At 34.1% G+C, this 26,142-nt stretch overlaps 2 protein-coding genes and 2 non-coding genes across 4 annotated transcripts; 3 read left to right on the plus strand and 1 right to left on the minus strand.

Annotated features, from left to right (window-relative positions):
- The first annotated feature begins 2,834 nt into the window (after nucleotides 1-2,834).
- On the plus strand, nucleotides 2,835-6,689 carry LOC111899028 (tobamovirus multiplication protein 1). Its single transcript, XM_023894910.3, has 11 exons — nucleotides 2,835-3,156; nucleotides 3,864-3,954; nucleotides 4,042-4,094; nucleotides 4,220-4,312; nucleotides 4,434-4,505; nucleotides 4,798-4,864; nucleotides 4,960-5,005; nucleotides 5,114-5,177; nucleotides 5,687-5,740; nucleotides 5,845-5,922; nucleotides 6,359-6,689. Exons 1-11 carry the CDS (start codon nucleotides 2,986-2,988, stop codon nucleotides 6,449-6,451), a joined length of 882 nt encoding a protein of 293 aa, XP_023750678.1. The 5' UTR covers nucleotides 2,835-2,985; the 3' UTR covers nucleotides 6,452-6,689.
- A 1,874-nt stretch (nucleotides 6,690-8,563) lies between these two features.
- On the plus strand, nucleotides 8,564-8,637 carry TRNAI-AAU (transfer RNA isoleucine (anticodon AAU)). Its single transcript has one exon. It is a non-coding gene; the product is annotated as a tRNA-Ile (tRNA).
- A 407-nt stretch (nucleotides 8,638-9,044) lies between these two features.
- Nucleotides 9,045-9,118, plus strand: TRNAI-AAU (transfer RNA isoleucine (anticodon AAU)). The gene has a single exon. It is a non-coding gene; the product is annotated as a tRNA-Ile (tRNA).
- Nucleotides 9,119-9,288: 170 nt separating this feature from the next.
- LOC111899085 (sugar transport protein 5) lies at nucleotides 9,289-11,757 on the minus strand. The gene is made up of 4 exons (XM_023894969.3): nucleotides 11,646-11,757; nucleotides 11,206-11,531; nucleotides 10,387-11,022; nucleotides 9,289-9,938 (listed from the first exon to the last, which is right to left on the minus strand). The coding sequence occupies exons 1-4, from the start codon at nucleotides 11,755-11,757 to the stop codon at nucleotides 9,525-9,527; spliced, it is 1,488 nt and encodes a 495-aa protein (XP_023750737.1). The 3' UTR covers nucleotides 9,289-9,524.
- Nucleotides 11,758-26,142: the final 14,385 nt, after the last annotated feature.

Below are 26,142 nucleotides of genomic sequence, written 5' to 3' on the forward strand. Positions count from 1 at the left end.
GCCGAACACTTCATCATCGACATCAACACCATCACCATCACCGATTCTACTTCTTCTTCTACAATCGATGGATCCAAAGGGGAGCACATACTCTCGTCTCGCAATCGATGATGGATTCTAGGGTCGATGAGGGTGAAGAAGGGGATGCGGAGGAGCAGTGGCGCTGTTGTGGGGTCTATGAACACGAATGAGAAGCGAGGAGCAAACAGTGAGGAAATCCCGACGATTGCAGGTACTTGGATGGAGGTATCCTCCGGCAGCCTCCTGTTCTTCTTTCTTTGGTCCGGTAATCCAACAACTAGGGGATATAACTGGAAATTATTTACCTCAATCGAGATTGATTTTATCTCGATTTTTTTCAAGATCGAGATTGTGTTCATCATCTTATTAAATTCGATTTCTCCAATGGTTTATTTCTGTTCGATTGAAGAAATATTCTGATACAACTTGCACTTCACAGTCATAAGTTGGATTTTGTTTCGAAAAAGTCAAAATTGGTGTTCATATTTCTAAATCGATAATGTAAATGTGTGTTTGTTTCTTGAATTAATGACTGGGAATGAATGCATATGTGTGTTGATGATTCAATCACAACTATTGAATTCTATATACAATCACAGCTCTTGAATTATGTAATGTATTCTATTAGAATGTTTGAGAATAATTGTCAACAACAAGTACATTCTGTCAGAATTTATAGTTTTTATTCTCTTAGAATGCATTGAATTTTTTAATTTTTGAATCTTGATTATGTTTTCTTTGTGGATTTAGGTTTTGAAGAGGCTAACATTGATGTGGAGAAGGAAGAAAACATAGAGAATGAAAGTGTATTATACCATAATGTGTTATGTTACAATGTATAAAATGTTGCTAAAAAATAATATTCTATCAGAATAGATTAGTGTTTTTGTTAGATTGTGGTGTTTTTTTTTCTTTTTTCTTTCAGAATGTTGTTATTATTCAATGAATCACAATCATACAATGTAATTATTTGGTATATTGTTAGTTCAAGAATTGATTTTGTGTATTCTTTTTAGAATGTATTTACTAGTTTATGGTTGTCATTCTATCATTCTGACAGAATAAAATCGAAAAATATATTTAATAGTTTATGGTTAACATTCTAACATTCTGACAGAATAAAACCGAATTTTTAATTTTGAATTAATTTAAAATATTCAGATTTTTAAAAATAAAGGAATTAATTATCCTTAAAAATCTGAAAATTTCCTTTTTTAATATAGGTTAATTGACTAAAATGCCCTTATGCTGAAATTTGTGTGATTATATGGTATATGTTATCCTATTCTACTATCATAGACCCTCAGATCATGACCTTTGATTATATTCCATCCGATGGTCCAGATATGTGCATTCTGACACACAATAGTTACTAGAAACAAAATAACCTAACCCCATATATATATATATATATATATATATATATATATATATATATATATATATATATATATATATGTGTGTGTGTGTGTGTGTGTGTGTATAAACTGAAAAAATCGAACCGAACCAAAAACATGTTAAATATTATGTCGTTTTCATGCATATATTCTATTGATTAAGTATATTAAAAGTTAAAATAACTCTCATGTATTTATGGATTCTATTGAAATATAAAATGTTAAACATGTTTTGGCCTCTCTTTTATTATATTTTAGAAATTACATGTTTTCTATTTTTAGTAACCTTCTTATTCTAATAAAAAAATCGATTTTTGTCACATGTCTTTTTCGCCTCTCATTCAATCTAAAAGTTAAATTACCAACTTACCATTATCTTCCTAATTAATGGGGATATATTATATAGTATTTATTATACCTCTAATTGAGAAGATGGTTATAATATTCAATTTACAATCCTTTCCATTTCATATTCAATTTCAAATCCCTTTTTAATATAATGTAATTTTGTTTTGAGGGCACTTATTATTAGAAATTGTATCTTATTATTTTTTTAAGTAGACGAAAGAAATAAATGATTTCTTATTTTATATCAATATATTCTTATATAACCATTTAATACAATTGTGGATAACTTGAAGAGTTTAATAATTAAAAATAAATCAAATCTTTAGAATAAATAAGAAAACAGATAAAATTATTTTTTTTATAAATATTATAGGATGTGAAAAAACAAATTGAAAATATATGACTAATTGAAAATGAATTCTTGGTTATATGTTTTGCATAAAAAAATTGTTTAAATTTAAAATATAAAAATTGAATCAAAACTAAGAAGACAATTATTTTAAAATATGTTTTATTTCAAGAAGATAGTTTAAAAAAAAAAAACAAAAGATTTGAGGTATATATCTATAATTAGGTAAATTTTTCATACTACAATGTTATAATGTGAATAATAAAAGTAGGACGCTATAAAAGAAAATAAATTTTAATTTATTATTTTTATATCGGTCAAACCAGCTATTAAAAGGTGTTACATTAGTATTGTTATAAAACCAACATATAAAAGTGAAAAACAAAAGCTTAAAACCCTAAATGAAAAAAAAAAAAAAACAAAACAAAAGCAAGGTTTTGAAAAGTAAAAAACAAAAATTTTCAATTTGTTTCGGTTTTAAAAAAAAATGATTTATATTTATCTCTAATGATTAAACTTACGTTCGATTGTTAGAAAGTAAATTTTAATTTTTAATATTACTAAAGATTTTCTGTAGAAAAACAAATACCACATTTGACATTTTCAAATGAATGTTGAAAATGTGAGTTCTTTTAATAAAATTTTCCAATTAAATAACAATTATTTTTTGAAAGTGAAAAAAAGTATAAATGAAAGAAACATGTAAAATAAATAAATATATAGAGAGAGAGTTGAATCTCTCACATGTCACGCCCACTCCTTCGCCACCTGCACCAATCTCTAGTTTCATTGTTGTTGGAGAGCTGAAATTTGATCCTCTTCTTCTTCTTCTTCTTCTCTTCTTCTTAATTGAGTTTGTGTCAATTGATAATGGCGTCGTCGGCGCTGGGAACGAGGCGTTTCGCCGCTTTCGAATATAAATCAGTGGGTGGAAGCTTGTTGCTGCAATGGTGGGATGAGATCGACGAATCGCCACTATGGCAGGAAGGAGTTTTTTACGCTCTCTGTGCTGCTTATGCACTCGTGGCTCTAATTGCGCTGGTATGTTCATGATTTGGATCTTATGAGGGAATACGGTTGAAATTTGTTTAACCTAAAGTGGATTTCAGTTTGGGGTTTTGAAATTAGAGTGCGTTTTAACCTTTATTATTCGAGTAAATCGTTTGATTGCATATGTGTTTGTTTCAATTTTCCGGGAAATGTTTAGTACCAATTGTAATTAACTCAAAATTTTGGATTTCGAAAATTACTGATCATAGAAGTTAGCAGCTTTGTTATGATTTAATGGTGTTTGTCTTCAAGGTTAGTTATTGACCTCAAGTAGTGCAATATGAAACAGGGCTATTACTTGTTAAATATTTGGATTCTCTCAGGGTAGTAACAGTTCTTCATCTCTCCAAAAAGCTACTTTCTGACTTTATGTTCCAATCATCTTGGGGTTCTAGACTTTTGGAGGAATTATGTTATTTTCATCTTCACTTAAAGTTCAAATTGTTTGACCTAACATGGTTTTATTTGTTCTCATAGATTCAGATTACAACATTGATAATAGATAAGATATTTGACATTAATCATCAAACATGTTAATAACACAAGTAATGATGACTATCTCATTGATACCAATGAAACAAACCATGATTCCTCACGTGAATGACTTTTTAAATTAATTTTCAGATTGAAATATAGTTTATGATTTGTGGTTGCTTGAGTGTATAAGACTATAATCATCTCTGAATACACACACACAGGTGCAACTTATTCGCATTCAATTGAGAGTGCCAGAATACGGATGGACAACACAAAAAGTTTTCCACTTGATGAATTTTGTGGTCAATGGATGTAAGGTTGCTACTCATTTTCATAATTTCTTTACCTTTTTATCTCCCTGTATATTTGATTCTTGTACATTCATATGCCTTTCCACAGTAAGAGCTCTTCAATTTGGATTTTACTGGTTTGTTTTTCACAACGAGCCAAAAGTAAGTTACCCTTTTGCATCTTCTACTTCTATAATAATGACAAAACAAGAAACTATTATTACATCATTACTCATTTGTTATTTAGTTATGCTAAATAGCTGTTACTCTTACTCTTGACACTGTAGGTATTAGATATAATACTTCTTGATTTTCCTGGTCTTCTATTTTTCTCAACATACACACTACTTGTGTTATTCTGGGCTGAGATATACCATCAGGTATTCACAATCAAGAAACTCTGTAATCTTTTCTTTTTATCATCTTTACTCACAATACTGTAATGTTTTTGTTGATATAATCATATAAATAATAAATGTGGTTCTTGTCTCTGAATATCAGGCAAGAAGTCTCCCAGCTGATAAACTCAGACCTGCATATTTCATTGTCAATGGAGCTGTATACTTCCTTCAGGTAATACAAAAACTCACAGCCAAACTACAGAAAATTATAAAAAGAATAAGAATTCAGTGGATAAATCGATAAAATGGTGAAACTATGTTGTGTTTTTTCAATAGTTAATAAGAGTATAATGTTTTAACCACAAAGAAAAATAGGTAAGTGGCTAAATCGATAACAATGATGAAAGTACAAGTGCTTATATATATATATATATATATATATATATATATATATATATATATATATATATATATATATATATATATTGTCATTGAACTATATTCTAATTGCATTTGAACACTAGATTTGTATCTGGATATATATGAGATTCAGCCCTGTTGGTGTGGAGATTGCTGAACTCTTCTTTTCAGGTAAAAAAATGATATAATTTCATCCAGAAATGTGATTATTTTGCTTTTAAGATTTGAAATTTCATCATCAGTTAATATTTTTATTGTTTATGCAGTTATTTCATTCTGTGCTGCTCTGGGATTCATTATATATGGTGGGAGGTATCTATCCATCTAATGCTATGAAACTATGACCCCCCTCAAAATAAATAAATAAATAAATAACTGTTTTTCTTATTTGTACATAATGAATTTCTTTTATTCTTGAAGGTTGTTTGTGATGCTTAGGCGCTTTCCAATTGAATCAAGAGGTCGCCAAAAAAAACTGCATGAGGTAAAAATGGTTATTTTCATAAAAGACCTTACATATTGTGTTTTTTCCATATTAAACCTCAACTTTATTTTTTTCTGAAAAGACCTTGCATTTTTTCTCTTTCGTATTTTTTTTTTCCATTTTTCCCTTTTAGCAGTTCTTTTCTGGAAAAACTTGTCAAATGTGAGGGATTTTTTGGGAAAAAAGCAAAACTTTGAGGGGTTTTTCGGAAAAAAATTAAAAGGTTGAGGGTTTTATCTGAAAAAAAAGTTGAGGGGTTAATAAATTTTATAAATTGCAATACCATAATAAGTAAAATGTTGAAAATACAATGTTGTGATAGAAAGAAATGAAAGTAGTATGTTGTTATAGTATTACACAAATAAATGAAACTACATTACCATATCTTGCATTTATCCAAATATAAAATATGTTTCATCTTCTTAACAATTTTATGCAACAATGTCACTTTTTATTTTACCAATTTATGCTACAATGTTTCACTTTCACTTTTTTTTTTTTTCTCATAGGTGGGATTTGTGACAGGAATTTGCTGCACATGTTTCTTAATAAGATGTGTAATGGTAAGCAAGAATTATCTGTGCAAAAGACGTAAATGCCCTCCTCATTCCAACTTCCATTACTTTTGCTTACAAATTACAATAACTGAAATTATTTTGTAAAATAGGTTGCCATATCTGCATTTTATGAGGAAGCCGATATTCATGTTCTGGATCATCCCATTCTTGATTTTATCTACTACATGGTAATTTCAAAATTCATTATTTTAATCAGAAATCAATATTTTATTTATTTACTTTTTGTTGGTTTTGTTCACATTAAGTGTTTGTCTTGATAAAGTGTTACATACATTAGGTCGTTTTTTTTTTTAATAAATCGTCTGAATGAGTTGCTAAATGACCACTTTACCCTTATATTCCAAAAAACAAGTTTTATATTAATTACAAATTTTAATATGAGAGGAGTTGGGTGGTAAAACAGAAGGGCAAATATGTAAATAGTTTAGTGTCTTAATACACTAAGCCTGTTTTTTTCTTGGCTTGACACATTAAATAAAAAAGAAACAGTCAGAAGTTAAGGTCATGTCTCTTTTTATTTTTCCCATTAATGTGAATAAAAAAAATAAATGACCATTTTGCCCTTGTAACACCATATTTTATTGTTTTCTCTTGTTGATCCAGATCGTAGAGATCATACCATCTGCTTTGGTGCTTTTCATTCTCAGAAAACTTCCACCAAGACGCATGTCGGATCATTATCATCCAATCAAATGATGCCACCTGGCATCACCCTTTTTTTTTCCTGTATATCAAGTTTCAGTGTTTCACAGCTTATGGTGCGAATATGTTTGTTTTATTATTCATGTTTTGTTGAGAATAAGATTTTAAAAAATCATCAGCTGTATGTCTTGCTTGCTAACAGCATGACCAACATAGAAGACATTTTTTTCAGGTATTTTTGTAATTCCAGAGTATTTTTGGGCCGGGATTCTTAAAATTGATTTTTTTTATTTGTCGGTTGATGTGAAAAGTAAGTTATGTTAGAAATGAAAAAAAGTCAAAGTAGCGAATCATTAGAAGTTGATTTTAGTTTACTTTCATGGGACGACTCTATATACTTTAATAGTATTGTGTTTGTTTTATAAAATTGAACTATTTAGTGCTGAACGATTTTGATCTCGTAATGGTTAGAGAAGGTAGGGTTCGGTCGTTGAAGGTCATTTAGAGGTTGTATGAAAAACATGACTAATTTAAGCTGTGTTTGGTGCGTCACAATTAGCTGATAAGCTCATTCATTTTTTGAGCTTTTTTAAATTGTTATGTTTGAGAAGCCAAAAACTTTTTGTGAACTTGAGCTAAAATGAAATAATCGGGATTTTTATGTTAAACTAAATATTGGGACTAAACGGGTCATATTTGAGTTGAAATTTTCAACTCTAATTTTACCCGTCTAATTTTCATGTCGTGTCGTATCAATCCATTTATTTAAACAATTTGAAAAATCTTATCAAAACTCGTTTATTTTGTGCTGGGTTTTATGTCGTGTCAATTTTTACCACCTCTAGATGTGGGGTGTGGTGGGTGGAGTAGTAATGGGGTGGTGGGACGCATCCAGTTTTAATATTTAATTAAATCTTTTTCACATTTAATTAATATTTTATAATTAATTGATAATTTAAAAAAATATAAAAGAAAATAATAAGGATAAATCAGTCTTTTTAGAAAGGATAGGGATCAAACGTGCAACAAATATATAAAATAAGGACATTCTGAGTTAAAAAAAAAGTTGTTAGGGATCAAACACGTAGATTGCTCTAAATCATAGAGATCATCCGTATAATTTACCCTATTGATATTACGGGTGAAAAGTAAAGTATGTTGTTATTTTGATAGCTTGCAGGAAGCAGAAAAAATGGTGAAAATAAAAAAGGCACAATACATATTAGTGATCCATTTAAAACGATTCAAATACATGGAACATCTTGGAAGATACAAAAAGTTATCATATCTTATCGTCTTTCCATTGGAGTTAAAACTAACAAACACAAACACAAAACAACATCTAATTCTGAATATTCTTTATTTGTGGTGGTTGTCCATGTTGGTAGTGGGCCCAACAATGGGCATTACGTGAGTCAGTGGTTCAGACGTTGTTCGGGTCAGCCCAAGAGTATGACAGTAATACGGATCATGGGTATATACTTTTTTTTTATCAGAGCACGGATGATAAATAGTTTTGAATTTTGAAACTTGATTGCTATTGTTAGACGAGTAGTGATTGTAGTCTGGCTTAAGATACTTAGGAGTTAGATGTGTACATTTTGGTTTTGGTTTGTGTTTCTTTTGTAATGACTTGTTAAATCCTAGTTTTGAATTGCAGGATTTTGCATTTGACAGGTGATGTGTGTGTTTTTATAGGATAAATTATAAATAAAATGGTAAAATAATTATATTCTAAAGACAAAATATTCGTTCACCCAAACCTTACATTACCATAAAGAAAGAGAATAAAACGAAAATGCTATTTCTTACTTATTGACTTAAGTTGTGATTGGTTTTTTAACTTCAAATATTTCAAAAGTACAACTAGTTTTAATGTTTTTTTTTATGATCTTATGAAACTTTTCTACATGTAAAATTTCCAAATATACCACATTTAAGTAATAACTACTTATATAAACGTATAGTATTTTATAAATGAGTAATTTGGCAAAAAAAAAATAGTAAAATAAAAAAGAAAATAAAAAAAGAGGATCTAAATCTGAAAGAAATATTTATTAATTCTTAATTACAAACAAGTCTAAAGTATTGGTGTTATTCGGGTAAAATCATTAAAACCCCTTGAGATATGTATTTGTAGCGGATATGTGCTAAAGAAACAAATTCGGCCCATTAGCTCAGTTGGTTAGAGCGTCGTGCTAATAACGCGAAGGTCGCAGGTTCGAAACCTGCATGGGCCACATTAATCTATTTTGATTATCTTTCATTTTGTTTTTACTTTTTACAAATTATACAAAGTACAAACATCTATCTTCTTTCCTTCAAAACACAGGACCATTTGAAACAAACATTTTAAATCCTTTCAAAACAATCGACCACATACTTCATCTCGTACTATGCTAATTTACCACTACAAGAAAATTTTGAAAAGACTACAAAGTTTTGCTAAAAAAATCAAAATCTGTAGCTGTTCTCCCATGGAGTTTCGCTACACAATAATTGTCCCAATCAATTTCATGACGGAATTTGCTAAGAAACTGTAGTCGGCTGCTAATTTTGGAGGGAATCATTCAAGATGCAAAGCCAAGATATATAGCTATTTAATGTATAGCTATTTAATGTATTTCGATTAAATATAGTCAGATTCGGCCTATTAGCTCAGCTGGTTAGAGCGTCGTGCTAATAACGCGAAGGTCGCAGGTTCGAGATCTGCATGGGCCATCTTTAACGATTCTTTTTGTTAATCTTTCTAATATTGATTTCCATATTACAGAACATTTCTTTAAATCCTTTCATCGCTTAAAAACATTCTAAATCCTTTCAAAACAACTGCAACATATTTCATCTCATTCTATGTTGATTTAACTCTACAAGAAAATTCCAAACAGCTACAAAACTTTCCTAGTAATTCTGACATGTAGTGATTGTCTATTTGTCCATAGCAATGTTGTATCCCTTTGCTAAATTCGGAGGGAAAGCATCACATAGAAAGATGCTGTGGAGTTCGTTGCAGAATGATTACCCATCACAATTGTCTCATAATTTGCTACCAAACCGTTTTCGTTGCTAAGTTTGGAGGGATCTAAAATTTGGAGGGAAATTCAACATTAAACATTTGCAAAAGAATCTAACTAGAAAGAACCCATTTCCAAAACCAATGCTCATTCCATACACTCTCCATCGATTCAAGTGGGACCCCTTTGGTTTCGGGCAAAAAGACACCGATAACCATAGTCATAAGCAAAGTCGTGGCACCATAAAACAAAAACAACCCAAATTTCATATAACATAACATCGCCATCGATAACTGAGCCAGGATAAAAGTGATTAACAGATTTGTTGCAACGCTTATGCCGGTTCCTGCTGCACGGACCTCGATTGGTAGAATTTCACTCGGTACGAGCCATGTAAGCGGGCCCCATGACCATCCGAATGCCGATGAGATGAGACACATTAGGACTAGGACCACCACCCCGTAGTTTTTTGGAAACCCCTCGATCACGATTTGTGATTGAATGGCTAGTGTGCATGCGATAAATACCTTCATTTGATTTTTTTTTTATAAGTAAGTTCTTCAATTTGATTTGTTTCAATAGTTTGAATAACATATATGAGCATGGCTTGATTTGATTGAGTTTTTTTTTATATTGTTTGGATTTCTCAATGAATGGTTTAACTTAACAGTGTATCTATTTCATCCATGTGAAATTACCGGTCTGTCCTTGTATGTTCCAGTTTCTTCGTCTCTTTTTCAAGAGACGAGAGAAATCTGGGTTTTTCATATGGATTTAAACAACGGGAGGATTTAACATACTTAGTGAAATTATGAGAGGGTTTTAATTGTCACAAAATTAATAAAAAGGTTTTTCTTATAAATTTTCTACAAACAAAAACTAATAAGCAGGTTGGTTTTTTGAGTTTTCATTTAGTATTTGTTTTAGTTTTTTTTTTTTTTTTTTTTTTTTTTTTTTTCATAATGAGAAACAAACCTGAGAGAAAATGATTTGTATACCGCCACCTATAAACAAAAACCGTCTTCCGATCTTATCAACCATACAAGTTGACATGAGTACCGACACCAAATTCACAAACCCAATCACCACCGCAGCTAACAACGACTCTTCCGTCCCCATCCCGATAGTCCTCATCACCACCGGTGCATAAAGCGCCACCATACCCACCCCAGTCAACTGCTGAAAACCCGCAATCGCCACGGTCAATATCAGTTGTGGACGGTACCGCAGCTCCAATATCTTTAGATATGGATTCTGGGTATTCAATTTGATGGCCTCGGTGGAGCTAACCAGGTCTTTTAGCTCCGCCTCGGCTTCGGCCTTAGTTGACCGCACTCTAGACAGTGTGGTCAACGCCTCGTCCAGCTTGTCCCGTTGGATCAAACTGGACGGGGTGTCGGGGATAAATATAGCCCCAATAATTAAGAGGGTGGCTGGCAGGCTCGCGTATCCCAACGCAAGCCGCCAGCCAAGATTGGTGTTTGAGTGGCTTGCACCGAAATTGATTATGCTCGCGAGTACACTCCCGCAACATACAAAGAATTGAAAAGCCGTGTTGAGCGTTCCTCGCCATTTTGATGGTGCCATTTCTGTTATGTAAACCGGAGCAGCCTTGTAGAAAACAGATTATAAGTAATTGAAAATAAAACTTTTTGAATTTTATTTTTATTGAAATCTCATGTGTTTATTTAATCATATATATTTTTAATTACCATAATAAAAAAATATATAAAAAATTATTTAATTTGTTATGCGAATTCCTAAGGGAACTTACATGATATAAAAAGTGCACACCTGATTAGCGAAGCCAACTCCAAACCCTACGAAGAGGCGGCCGGCGATAAGCATAGCGAGGTTCTGTGCGAAAACTTCAAGGCCATTTCCGGTCAAGAACAGGATTCCGCTCGTAATCAAGCTAAGCTTTCGTCCGATCAAACTCGTCACACGACCAGCTAACAACGACGATACCAATCCAGCGATGAACATCGACGAGATAAACGCCGTTAATCTATGGCTATTGAATCTACAATATTGGTCTTGTTTCATATCGTTATCTATCATCTTCAACAGAATCGCCGGGAAGAATTTTTTCAGAAATGGCTTCATCATCATTACACCTCCTACAAATACGATCGATCACAAGGTCAGGTTAGGTTTAATATAATATTCTACAACTATTTTGATGTAATTCTGCGAATTGCATCTATAAATTGATAGAAATTAAGAAGTTGTACCTGAAACCGCGGTATCGTATCCATACATTAAACCAGCAGAACCTGCAATTATACAAATGTAGACGACGGTATCTGTCAATGGCGTTTTTTCGACTTCTTCATTTTCTTCCATACTTGTTGACCTGATTATGCACGTACGTAATTTGATAGATAGATGTTATCGAGTAAATTTCCTTGATTTCTATGTTCTTCCTTCTGGAAAATGATTTTGGATGAAGATGTTAGATTAGATGTTTGCGAAATGGCGTTGAAAATTGTGGTGATAGATATGCCGCGGATTTTTTTTTTTTTCAAATGTTTCATATAAAAATTTGAAGGAATTTAGAAAATGATAGGTAAGGAAAAATGAGATAATCATTTATGTTTATTGTTTACGACATGTTTTTCCTATTGAGTTATAATAATATTTTGATTTTTATGATTTGACTTTAATATTATAAGCATTTACTTATTTTATATTGGGAAAAACCATAAAACAAACGGAAATCAATATAAAATACAATCAACGATGAGAAAAAATCATCAACAATTCAATAAATATAGATGAATTCAAAATCAAGTTTCGCTCAATCATTTGCTAATTCAATGACAAATTTGCATCTTTTAATTCAACAGATTCACAATGGGAGATCCACAACTAACCAAACTAGATTAAAATTTTTTAATTTGTTTCTCAAAGTTTTGACATGGATTTAATTTGACACATAGCATGACATATTTTATGAGTAAACAAAAAATGTGGCGATGGGTTTATATGATCATGGAAAATTTTAAAGGAGATGTTATTACCGATTGAACTCGTAAAAAGCGATTGGATCCGTCAGTCTAATAATTAATAAGTTGGATTGAGATTTTCTGCAACATTATTTTATTATTTCAACTCGTCAATCGGTTTAGAATATTATATCTTATTTTCATTTATTATTTATTATATATTAATAGTCAACGATCAATATTTTAATTATTTATCTTTGTGTATATGTCTGTGGTTGTATTTTTTCAAACTTAAACGATTATTGAAGTTTGTAACTTTTTTATCTAGTTTTTTTTAACAATTATTAGAGTATGCAACATAGTTAATTAGGTGTTTATTTGTTTAAAAAAATTAAGTGGGATAAACCTGAGTTCATTTCATTATTAAAAATGTTGGGCTTTAAAAAATATACATGTCCATATAATTTTAATTCATTTAATATACATATTAAGTTGGATTGAGAATTCTCAACTTGTTTATTTAATTATGCAAGTTAGAGTTGGTTAAAATCTTCAAAGTTAAATATGTCAACCCCATAGTGACAACTTGACTCATTATCACTCCAAAACAGACAAATTTGATGTATATGTTGCTACAATCAAGATTTTTAATAAAAGAAAATATTATTTATATAAGTCTGTGTAACTTCTTGATGTTTCTCATTAACCAATGGTGTAATAATAATAATAATAATAATAATAATAATAATAATAATAATAATAATAATAATAATCCTGTTAATGGAAATAGCAACCTAATCTAATAATAATACCAATAAACGAAACTTGTATAACAAGGAAACACATTTGTGTACCAAGCAAACATGTGTAAAATAAATAAATAAACATGACTAGGTAAGGTATATCTAAAGGTCCCTCACATTTGAAGTTGTAAGCGACCAAATATTGAGACTGTTGCAGAAATCATCGAATAAAACTCTAGGCAACCCTTTGGTGAAAATATAAGTTAAATGACACCATGACGGGACATGATCTAATGGGTATCGGAGTAGAGTATTGCCTAGACACAACATTATCTGACAAATTTGGTCATAGTAACGGTTAGACATAATATTATTCTAAAGATTTGGAAAGAATAACTATCATACATAGTATTATTCTAAATATTTGTGCAATATAACACTAAGCATAATATTATGCATGACATTTAGGCAGAGTGACTATGAGTCATAAATATTATCCCGATGAGTACATCAATGTTGCATGAAAAATTATGATATAATATCTAATGATAATTTTAGAAATCAATAATTTATTAATTAACATGTATTCCCTATGGAAAACTTTTGAAAATGTAAAAGTGGGATCGTGAACTCATCCTATTAGCGTGCTTTTCAGGGGCTCGTGATTGTCGCGTTGAGACTCGGGGTCACTCAAGAGGTCGCGAGGCTCAAGGATCGAGAGAGAGGATTTGAGAGGTGTGAAGAAATGTTCTAACCTGCTATTTATAGCAAGTCTTGAGACACGTGTCATGTATTTATAAGGGTGTGCGTTGTGCGCGTATGCGTTGGCTCCACCCGGGCACGAACACGTGTCTCTCTTGGGCCACGTCACTCGTATCATCGCGAATCTGGTGTCCCGTTTTATGGATTTTGAAAATTCTGTAACTCCCGTGTACGAGTCTCATTTTCGACGTTCTTTATACTCACGTGATGGTCTGGACGAGTACTACAACTTTCAGTTAGTTTATTTTAGTTGATCCCAAAATAATTTTATAAAAAGCATAACATTTCCTCATACGAGCTCTGTTTTTTGTCTTCTTCGTCTCAAAAATCTTATCTCAAGGAGTATTACGATTCTCCTTTTTATGACTTTAGGTAAAAATCAACTGATCTCTGTAACTTTATCGACACAAAGTTTTTACGTGCAGTTGATTTTTATATTTTATAAAATTCATATTTCCTTCATATGAAGTTTGATTTTTACAAACTTTATATTTTTGGACTCACCCTAACACGTGCTTTCCAAATATGTCATTATATATATATATATATATATATATATATATATATATATATATATATATATATATATATATATATATATATAGGGTAAAGTGAATATACCTAACAACCTTATATAAGCTTAGGTACCTAACTCCATAATACTACATTGGTTTGTATCATATTTACATTGTAATTGCCTAAGGTTCTTAAACTTCAACCAAATAACTTGATTACTTCCATAATCTTTGGACTTTCGTCAATATCTTTCTTTTAAATCACGTCTTTCTATCGAATACCACCTGATGGGCTTCATATCCTACCGCTACAAACGAAAGGATGTAGGAGAAATAAAATGATGAATTCCTAAAATTTTTTTGAAGTAAATCAAGTTTAGTGATGAAGTTTAAGAACCTTGGATGATTGCAATTAAAATTTAATGCAAAATGACGTAGTTTGATGAGGTTAGGTACCTAAGCTTATATAAGGTTGTTAGTTATATTCACTTTACCCATATATATATATATATATATATATATATATATATATATATATATATATATATATATATATATATATATATATATATATATATATATATGGTTAGGTTATTTTGTTTCACTATCTATTGTGTGTATGTATGATTGATTCTGGACCAATCATTTTAGTTATTTTAAAAAAGTAATTAATACATATTACATATTGAAGAAAGATATAATGGATATTAATTACATATTCAACATTTAATATGCATTAATCAACTGATCTCTCTGTAACTTTATCGATGCAAGTTTTTACGTGCATTTGATTTTTTATATTTTATAAAATTTATATTTGTCACACCCCCGAACCAGACGGCGGAAACGTCCGGGGGCTGTCGTGACTCAATTGAATACCATAACATTGAATATATATGAAACATAACAACATTCGTCACCATGCATTAATATAATACAACCAGTAGCGTTTACATGAAATACATTGTTTAAATATTACATTCTCAAAAGTAATTGTTCGTTACTAATTAAGCAACAGCGAAACGTCATAGAGTACAATTCATCCTTCACTTAATCTGTTACCTGAGAATACAAGTATTTTGAAAAACGTCAACATATAGAATGTTGGTGAGTTCATAAGCGGTATTTGAAGAAAAACAATGTTCGTATCGTTTGAAAACCACCAGAAAATCCGATATTTTCTGAAAAGAGAAGCTTTCGAAAATGTTTGTGAAGATCCATAGGTATGCTTGTTTGTTTCTATACTTGTGACAAAAATGTTCATTGAAGATGTATGCATTTCAAATCGGTATGTATTAAAAACCCTAGGAAAACCCGATGTTCCCCTAGTTCCTTTGAAATCCATTAAGTTGCGTTGAAACCATTACAAAGATAGAAGTGTCAGTCCCAGGCGACGTTGGAAGGTTCTCGAGCAGGATTATTTACTACAAACCCGCGTTACACAAACGCCCAGTTCATAGTTATACTAACGATTCCCGAAGGCGTCGTCAATACTAATCACGTTATCCAATCGCCCTGACTAGGTGTCGTCCCACATCCGAAGAGAAAGAGGACACGAAGGCCTCGATGACTCTATTAATCGGTTGGGGATAATATGCGTGCGAGGGGTCCCCGACCCGCCTCGTAAAATATGCAGACTCTTCTAGCAATACCAAGGACCCTTGGGGACCAGTGGTACAAGCCATTGAAAGTCACTCTACGTTGTGCCAAGTCGGTGAAACTCAACACCTCGTAGAAAAATATGCGTCTTCGGGCCTTAAGATCAGGTCATTGGGCTAGCTAGGCCCAACAAGCAAGATTTTACACTTTTGGGGCCCGAAGATGGTGCGTAGACGTCTGTGCACACTCGTATGTAAGCTAAGTTCCCAAACGTATGTATATGGACCGTAGTGTCGTAGAGTTAGTAGTTGTAGATTTCTATTGGCTCGAGACCGAGCCAATTCGTTTAACAACGACTTTTGGTATTGTAATGTGTTGTATTTCGTCGATAGTCGCGATGCTATTATTTAATCAAATTGTGTATATTGAATTAGCCTTGAATTATTTCTGTTTTCAACCCCTCATTATTTGTAAAATTTACATTTTCAACCCTTTTTACTAAATACTTCCCGGTTTGGTCCTTAAACTATTTTTCTTGACATTTTAACACCAAAAATTATTGAAATTAATATTTTTCAGCATATTTTTCATAGAAAACAGTTTAAGTCCCTGAAAATGCAATTTTCTCGGTTTTAACCCTTCTTTTCGCAATTTTGACAATTTTGGCCCAAATTGGAAAATTTTTGCAACTTTGGTCCTTTTTAAATTTAAAAAGCATTTTAAACCTTTGAAAAGGTTTTGGGACACTTATAGTCCACTGTTTTACAGAAATTCACAGTTTTGGCCCTCCAAAACAGAAAAATTCGCATAATGGGCCTCATTGGGCCGAAAATGTCATTTTTAGCCCATTAAGCTTGAAATTTATGTTTTTAATCCTCTAATTGAGTATAATTCCAGAAATAATTTTATGGAAACTGTTTTGGCACACTTCATCCATCAGAATCTGTGAAATGTCAATTTGGGCCCTTAATTTTGTATTTTTCACATTTTTGGCCCAAAATTTGTGTTTTTAACCCAAAGAAAATTATTACTAAACCACTTAGCCATTTTTCTTGAAACACTTTGTGTGTAGAAAAATATTTGAAGCTAAGATCATAAAACATAAGTTATATCTCGGTTTGAGGGGTTTTAAGGCTAGATCCAACATAAAAACACATAAAAGCATACATATAAGCATGGAAATCATACAAGGCATACAAAACACATATAGATCTACACTTTCACTTGTATTCCCCCCCCCCCCCACAAAACTCATAAAAACAGAAAATAGGGGGTATGAAGCTCACCTTGGGTGTGGTTTCGGTTTTGGAGAGAAGATAGAAGAAAAATGAAGTGATTTTTGGCCTTAGCACCCTTCCTTGGTAGATCTCGAGTTTGGTATGCTTCTAAGAGGTAAGATCACGATTTTTGCATGGATTAGGAAAGGATTTTGATAACAAAAAGAATTTAAGTCATAGATCCAAACATAATCTTACCTTAGATGAAGAATTTTGTGGAAATTTCCTCTTGAATGCTTCCTAAACTCGAGGTTTTTTGAGTGGAGAGGGAGGGATGTTCTTGAGTGTTCTTGAGAGGGTTTTGAGAGATTTTTGTGGTGTGTGTGTGTGCTTGTGGCCGAGAGTGAGAGAGAAGAGGAGAAGAAATGACTTTTGAGGTGATGCTTGCTTGGAAACATGAGTTATGTGCATGGAAGTCCTATGGATAAAAATGAGGTGGCAACCCAAGTCAACTCTCTTCCTTATCTTCTTGGATTTGGGCCTTGGGCCGAGAATTTGAAAGGGTAAAGAAAAATTTGGGCTTTTTCCCTTAAGCCCAAAATTAGAGTTAGTTAGGGTGTGCTTTATACCTAAAAGAATGTAGTATGATTTTTTTTTCCATTTTTGTTGGACTAGTTTAGGGTATTCATGGCTCAAAGTTTTTAATTCATTTCATTCTAGGCCCAACATGGCCCAAAATGTTGAAATAAATTAGTGTGGGTCCAATTAGAGCCCAATTAGGGTTCTAAGCCCACGATAGTCTAATTGGAAGTTTTTGAAGTCATAATCATAGGTGTCAATCATGTTCTTAAGTTGTTGATTCACCTTAGCTTGAATGTATAGATTACATGACACCAAATTTCCAGTTGTGACATCATCCCCCCGTTAGAGGGAATTTCGTCCCGAAATTCTTTCGAATGGTATGATCATGAATGAGAGGATAGGTACTTCATTTGATCTTCGCGCTTCTCATGTGAATTTCGGTCCACGCTTAGTGTTCCACCGAGCCTTCACAATGAAAATGTGGCTTTGCTTTGTATGCTCTACTTCCCTATCTCGAACACCTCGACTAGTTCTTTGACGAACATGAGATTCTTGTTTATTTCGATCCCTTATAAAGGAATGATAAGAGTTTTTCCTGATAGGCATTTTTCAGATTTAAGACTCAGAACACAGGGTTCACGTTGCTGAGCTCTACACGCAGTTACAGTCTATATGTCTTTGGACCAATTTGAGCAAGAATCTCGAACAGTCCAGCGCATCGTGGGTTTAGTTTTCTCGTTTCCTAAAGCGAATCATTCCTTTCCAAGGAGATTCCTTTAATAGCACGCGATCCCTGACCTGACATCCTAATGGCTTGCACCGCTTGTCGGAATAGCTCTACTGTCGGTCTCGCGATGCTTGAAGTCAAGCTTTGATTTGGATTATCTTCTCTGTTGTTTCGCAAATGGTTTCTGCTCTCATGAGAGTACTAGCGAGTGATATGCATTTATGACTATAAAGAGTTTCGAAACGAGCAATCTTGTCGCTCGTGCGATAACTGTTATTGTATGAGAATTTTGTCAAGGGAAACCGGGTATCCCCTGACTTGTGGAACTCACACACCTAGACTTGTAGCATGAATTTGAGTGGTCGAATGGTTCGTTCACTTTGGCTATTGGTTTGAAGGTGGTAAGCAACGCTTATGTCTAGTTACGTTCCCATAGCCCTCTGAAGTGACTGCCATAGTCTTGAAGAAAGTCTGTTATCTCTATTCGAGATAGTAGGTACCGATATTTCATGGAGTCTTATGATCTCCTGGATATAGACCCAAACTAATTCTTCCATCTTGTTTGATTTCTGTATTGGCAGGAAATGGGCAGATTGGGTTAACCTATCGACGATCACCCAGATAATGCCCAATTCAACTCAAAAAAAGGTTTCGTCTTTCGACTTCGAGAGTTGTATCCATCCATGCAGTGCTTTCATCGCGACATTCCCAGCCTTGATGCTTTCTAGGCTGGTCGTAGATGATGGTAGTGTTTTGTTCTTGCCTCGAGAGTAGATGAGTATGTTATTGATGAAAATAATGAAAAGGACGACTAGGAATGGTTGGGAAAACTCGGTTTGTAGGGTCCATGAATACCGTGGGAGTATTCGTTGGACTGAGGGGTATCATAATGAATTTGAAATGGTCGCGACGAGTTCGGAATGCAGTTTTGGAATGTCGCCTTCTCGGACTCAAAGTTGATGATGCCCGATTCTTAGATCTATTTTAAAGAAGTAACGAGCTTCTTGGAGCTGGCCAAATAGATCGACAGTCCGTGGCAGTAGGTATCGACTTTTAATAGGGAGATTGTCCAATTTCCTAAAATCAATGTACCTTCGGAAGGATCTGTCTTCTTGAAAAACAAGACCGGAGCTCTCTAGGATGAGGAGCTTGGTCTAATGAATCCCTTGCGCAACAATTCTACTCAGTTGACAGGATAACTTGTGAATTTTTGGCGGGAGTCAACCTATAGGGTGAATTGGCAATTGATGTGGTTACCGATATGAGGTTGATTCGAAATTCAACCCGTCTCTCTGGGGTATTCCCGAAAGTTTCTTAGAAAACACATTTAGGAAGATCACAAGCTACTGGAATGCTCTGTATGCCTACCTCTTCTTTGATCTTGTCCACATCATGAGTGAGGAAAACGTAGTTCTTCTGGTGCAGGCACTTCTGTGCCTTAATGCACGAGATAGGAAGAGGATTAGCGCCAGGTTTATCACCATGGGTTATTAGAGTTTTCGTGATTAGGAAGGTGAAGGCAAACGGCCTTCTCGCGGCACATAGTAGCAGCACGGTGGGGGCTTACCCAACCATGACGATTATCACATTACAACTCCTAATATTTACTAGCATGAAATCTATTTGTAATGAATGGTCGTTTAGTGTTAAGGCGTACTCCACATGAGTACCCTAGATTAAATCATTTTTCCCTTTTGGCCATGTTCATTGAAAAGGCTTAGCTTAGCTTTGGGGATGTTGTTTTAGTAAGTGTTTGAAGTTGTTGCTAACCAAAACTTCACTCGGATTTACCATTGAATAAGAGGTAAGCGAAAGAGTTGTCAAGTGGGAACGTACCAGTAACAATCGTTGGATTTTGGGATTGCTTCGCCTTGACCCAAGGTTAGGACCATTTCTGATCCTTCTGCTCCTCGGTTGTTATCCCTAGGGCAATTGCTCCTGATGTGACCAGTTCCTCCACACCTAAAGCAGGTGCGACTGGTCTCATCATTGGTGTTGTTGTTAGGGTTGTTGCGATTGTTGTCATTTTCATTTGGCTGATGATTCTGGCATGGATAAGTTCTACAGAATTTGGCGCTGTGATTCTTTCGGTTGCATTTGTTACAATGCATCTCCCTGCAGGCTCCATTATGATGGAATTTGCACTGGTTGCATTTTGGAAGGTTTCCAGCATAGGGTCTCCTGGTTGCTGGTGTAATAGGGGTCGTGGTCGCATGAACAACACGTTGCTCCCTTGAGAACCCTTGAGTGTGTTGTCCCTTTCTCTTACCTTCAGACCTCAGCTTCCTGCTCTTAAGCTTGGGGTTTGGAGTTCCATGACAGGTTGTCACTTGTTGGTTTCCATGTTTGTTCCTTTGGCTGGAGTTGTCAATGCTATTCCTGCTTCCATTTGGGTTGTTTGCATTGATCTGTGCCATGGCAGCGGTTACTGCTGCCATTACAGCAGCTTGAAATGTAGCAGGGTCCATCTGCAGGAGTGGTGTCTCGCGGTTGCGCTTGTTATTCTTGCGGGGTGGCATTTTCCTGATGCACATTGATAACCCAGGTCGTAAGTAATGATCGTCATTTCTGGTTGTACTCTATAAATTTTCGCATCTTGTCGTATACTTCTTACTGCCTCCATCTACATCCCTATGATGTATTTGCGGTAATAGGTAATCACGGATTTGGCACGATTGTTACGTCTATCCTTAGATTATATGGGTTGTTTTAGTTTCGAGATCCTTAAGTATCTAGTGGTTCCGAGGGTTCGCTTGTGCATATAATTGAGTCTTTGCAGTAATATGAAATAAATATAACACATAATCGTTTCAGGGGTATGTACCATCTTAGTACACGAAAGAGAGTCATGTCGGATAGTAGGGGAAATTAGAAAAGGCTGATCCTAGTCGTGGTGAGAAGTGTCTGGTGGTGATGTTGATGAAGTGGATGCACCTCGGAGACGAGCTACTTGTTGCTCGGTATCTCGTAGGCGTGCCTCCCAAACTAACTGTCTCGCTCGAGAGTCTCCATTCACTTCCCGTGTTTTCCTTTCATCCCTCTTAATAACAAACCACATTGGTTTCGTTTGATTTGGGGTGTCCTGAGCTTGGTTATTGATACCTCGAGTGCGTCGCACCACGACTGGGAGGGCCTGGTCAGCTGGTCCTCTGTGGCTAAAATTAAAGAGACCTCAGCTCTTACCGTGGTGTGGTAGTATTCCTTACTGGTGACTTTATCCCCAAATATCGGGTGCCCGAGGGGGGCATGGGGTCACCGGGGCCCACACTATAAGTCGGTGCCCTGGATTTACATGGAGGATTGATGTCATTGGATTCTACATCCGTGTCGTCATCGTCATTGCCCTCCGGCTCTTCCTCTACGAGGTCCACTACTGACTCAGCGGGTTCAGCTGCGAGTTCTACTTCGTGTCCCTCCTAGGGTTCTTCCTCTGGGTCGAGCCACCCGACTATTCCTTGACTAGGGTGATAGGGTTTCCTGGCTAATGATACTCGTCTATAGCGTATTGCACGATGGGTTATGAATACTAGAAATAAATAGCATACCAATTACTCCTATAGCTCTACGGCTATTGCATAGATTCAGTTGAGGTTCTCTTCTTGGAGATTAAAGGGTATGATTTTAGGTTCCTAGTTATCACGATCTCTTCACGACATGTGATGGTTGTACCTTGGAGGGAATGTAGTTGATCAGGCTACATCCGCTCCTTGATACAACTAAGAACAGTCCTGAATTAACCGAGATACTAGAATTATCTTGTTTGGTTCGGCGTTAGGTTCCTATTCCTAATGCAAGCAAGGGTGTTTTGTTCAGAGTTATGTTAGTCCCTCTTTTTGGTTTATAGTTGCACATCAATGTATGGCTCGACATGCTAGTTCACTATAAACAAAGCTCTGATACCAACCTGTCACATCCCCGAACCAGACGGCGGAAACGTCCGGGGGCTGTCGTGACTCAATTGAATACCATAACATTGAATATATATGAAACATAACAACATTCGTCACCATGCATTAATATAATACAACCAGTAGCGTTTACATGAAATACATTGTTTAAATATTACATTCTCAAAAGTAATTGTCCGTTACTAATTAAGCAACAGCGAAACGTCATAGAGTACAATTCATCCTTCACTTAATCTGTTACCTGAGAATACAAGTATTTTGAAAAACGTCAACATATAGAATGTTGGTGAGTTCATAAGCGGTATTTGAAGAAAAACAATGTTCGTATCGTTTGAAAACCACCAGAAAATCCGATATTTTCTGAAAAGAGAAGCTTTCGAAAATGTTTGTGAAGATCCATAGGTATGCTTGTTTGTTTCTATACTTGTGACAAAAATGTTCATTGAAGATGTATGCATTTCAAATCGGTATGTATTAAAAACCCTAGGAAAACCCGATGTTCCCCTAGTTCCTTTGAAATCCATTAAGTTGCGTTGAAACCATTACAAAGATAGAAGTGTCAGTCCCAGGCGACGTTGGAAGGTTCTCGAGCAGGATTATTTACTACAAACCCGCGTTACACAAACGCCCAGTTCATAGTTATACTAACGATTCCCGAAGGCGTCGTCAATACTAATCACGTTATCCAATCGCCCTGACTAGGTGTCGTCCCACATCCGAAGAGAAAGAGGACACGAAGGCCTCGATGACTCTATTAATCGGTTGGGGATAATATGCGTGCGAGGGGTCCCCGACCCGCCTCGTAAAATATGCAGACTCTTCTAGCAATACCAAGGACCCTTGGGGACCAGTGGTACAAGCCATTGAAAGTCACTCTACGTTGTGCCAAGTCGGTGAAACTCAACACCTCGTAGAAAAATATGCGTCTTCGGGCCTTAAGATCAGGTCATTGGGCTAGCTAGGCCCAACAAGCAAGATTTTACACTTTTGGGGCCCGAAGATGGTGCGTAGACGTCTGTGCACACTCGTATGTAAGCTAAGTTCCCAAACGTATGTATATGGACCGTAGTGTCGTAGAGTTAGTAGTTGTAGATTTCTATTGGCTCGAGACCGAGCCAATTCGTTTAACAACGACTTTTGGTATTGTAATGTGTTGTATTTCGTCGATAGTCGCGATGCTATTATTTAATCAAATTGTGTATATTGAATTAGCCTTGAATTATTTCTGTTTTCAACCCCTCATTATTTGTAAAATTTACATTTTCAACCCTTTTTACTAAATACTTCCCGGTTTGGTCCTTAAACTATTTTTCTTGACATTTTAACACCAAAAATTATTGAAATTAATATTTTTCAGCATATTTTTCATAGAAAACAGTTTAAGTCCCTGAAAATGCAATTTTCTCGGTTTTAACCCTTCTTTTCGCAATTTTGACAATTTTGGCCCAAATTGGAAAATTTTTGCAACTTTGGTCCTTTTTAAATTTAAAAAGCATTTTAAACCTTTGAAAAGGTTTTGGGACACTTATAGTCCACTGTTTTACAGAAATTCACAGTTTTGGCCCTCCAAAACAGAAAAATTCGCATAATGGGCCTCATTGGGCCGAAAATGTCATTTTTAGCCCATTAAGCTTGAAATTTATGTTTTTAATCCTCTAATTGAGTATAATTCCAGAAATAATTTTATGGAAACTGTTTTGGCACACTTCATCCATCAGAATCTGTGAAATGTCAATTTGGGCCCTTAATTTTGTATTTTTCACATTTTTGGCCCAAAATTTGTGTTTTTAACCCAAAGAAAATTATTACTAAACCACTTAGCCATTTTTCTTGAAACACTTTGTGTGTAGAAAAATATTTGAAGCTAAGATCATAAAACATAAGTTATATCTCGGTTTGAGGGGTTTTAAGGCTAGATCCAACATAAAAACACATAAAAGCATACATATAAGCATGGAAATCATACAAGGCATACAAAACACATATAGATCTACACTTTCACTTGTATTCCCCCCCCCCCCCCCCCCACAAAACTCATAAAAACAGAAAATAGGGGGTATGAAGCTCACCTTGGGTGTGGTTTCGGTTTTGGAGAGAAGATAGAAGAAAAATGAAGTGATTTTTGGCCTTAGCACCCTTCCTTGGTAGATCTCGAGTTTGGTATGCTTCTAAGAGGTAAGATCACGATTTTTGCATGGATTAGGAAAGGATTTTGATAACAAAAAGAATTTAAGTCATAGATCCAAACATAATCTTACCTTAGATGAAGAATTTTGTGGAAATTTCCTCTTGAATGCTTCCTAAACTCGAGGTTTTTTGAGTGGAGAGGGAGGGATGTTCTTGAGTGTTCTTGAGAGGGTTTTGAGAGATTTTTGTGGTGTGTGTGTGTGCTTGTGGCCGAGAGTGAGAGAGAAGAGGAGAAGAAATGACTTTTGAGGTGATGCTTGCTTGGAAACATGAGTTATGTGCATGGAAGTCCTATGGATAAAAATGAGGTGGCAACCCAAGTCAACTCTCTTCCTTATCTTCTTGGATTTGGGCCTTGGCCGAGAATTTGAAAGGGTAAAGAAAAATTTGGGCTTTTTCCCTTAAGCCCAAAATTAGAGTTAGTTAGGGTGTGCTTTATACCTAAAAGAATGTAGTATGATTTTTTTTTCCATTTTTGTTGGACTAGTTTAGGGTATTCATGGCTCAAAGTTTTTAATTCATTTCATTCTAGGCCCAACATGGCCCAAAATGTTGAAATAAATTAGTGTGGGTCCAATTAGAGCCCAATTAGGGTTCTAAGCCCACGATAGTCTAATTGGAAGTTTTTGAAGTCATAATCATAGGTGTCAATCATGTTCTTAAGTTTTTGATTCACCTTAGCTTGAATGTATAGATTACATGACACCAAATTTCCAGTTGTGACAATATTTCCTTCATATGAAGTTTGTTTTTTACAAACTTTATATTTTTGGACTCACGCTAACATGTGCTTTCCAAATATGTCATAATATATATATATATATATATATATATATATATATATATATATATATATATATATATATATAGGGTTAGGTTATTTTGTTTTCACTATCTATTGTGTGCATGTATGATTGATTCTGGACCATGCACACAATAGATAGTGAAAACATTTGAACACACACACACACACACACACACACACACATATATATATATATATATATATATATATATATATATACTAGCCGTTTACCCGCGCAAAGCGGCGGGCGACAAATAGGTTGTTTCAACAATTAATTTTTTTCGATAGAGAATGATTATTTTCAATTCAATCATTAGTTAGTTTTAAGAAACATGTCATATTAAAAATAAAGAAAATTCATGAAATGACCAAATTATAGGGTGTTGAGTATTTATTTAGATGAAAAAATATCTGGTCAAAACCTTGGAAGAGAAGATTTATAGGAGTTTGTTTAAATTTTAATATTATTTTATTAATGATTAGTTGTACAATTAGCTTAATGATTTGGACGTCTTAAAAAAATATTATTATTTTATTCAATCTATTTTTAGAAATAGTGAGATTTATTTTATAAGATAGTATATATATATATATATATATATATATATATATATATATATATATATATATATATATATATATATATATATATATATATATATATATGGTAACCGAACTTTTTGCGCATTCGATTTCCAGTTTATTGGTTTAACAAGCCATATTTTTACGAATATGTAA

Source organism: Lactuca sativa, chromosome 9 (assembly GCF_002870075.4).
Source record: "Lactuca sativa cultivar Salinas chromosome 9, Lsat_Salinas_v11, whole genome shotgun sequence".
Classification (NCBI taxonomy): domain Eukaryota; kingdom Viridiplantae; phylum Streptophyta; class Magnoliopsida; order Asterales; family Asteraceae; genus Lactuca; species Lactuca sativa.

What these genes read in the sequence shown, in the direction of transcription:
- LOC111899028 (XM_023894910.3), top strand. Translation starts at nt 2,986, where the DNA reads ATGGCGTCGTCGGCGCTGGGAACGAGGCGTTTCGCCGCTTTCGAATAT. An exon ending in TCTTAATAAGATGTGTAATG is followed by an intron (nt 5,741 to 5,844) that starts GTAAGCAAGAAT and finishes TTTGTAAAATAG; the next exon opens with GTTGCCATATCTGCATTTTA. An exon ending in TTGATTTTATCTACTACATG is followed by an intron (nt 5,923 to 6,358) that starts GTAATTTCAAAA and finishes TTGTTGATCCAG; the next exon opens with ATCGTAGAGATCATACCATC.
- LOC111899085 (XM_023894969.3), bottom strand. Translation starts at nt 11,757, where the DNA reads ATGGAAGAAAATGAAGAAGTCGAAAAAACGCCATTGACAGATACCGTC. An exon ending in ATACGATACCGCGGTTTCAG is followed by an intron (nt 11,532 to 11,645) that starts GTACAACTTCTT and finishes TCGTATTTGTAG; the next exon opens with GAGGTGTAATGATGATGAAG. An exon ending in GAGTTGGCTTCGCTAATCAG is followed by an intron (nt 11,023 to 11,205) that starts GTGTGCACTTTT and finishes GTTTTCTACAAG; the next exon opens with GCTGCTCCGGTTTACATAAC.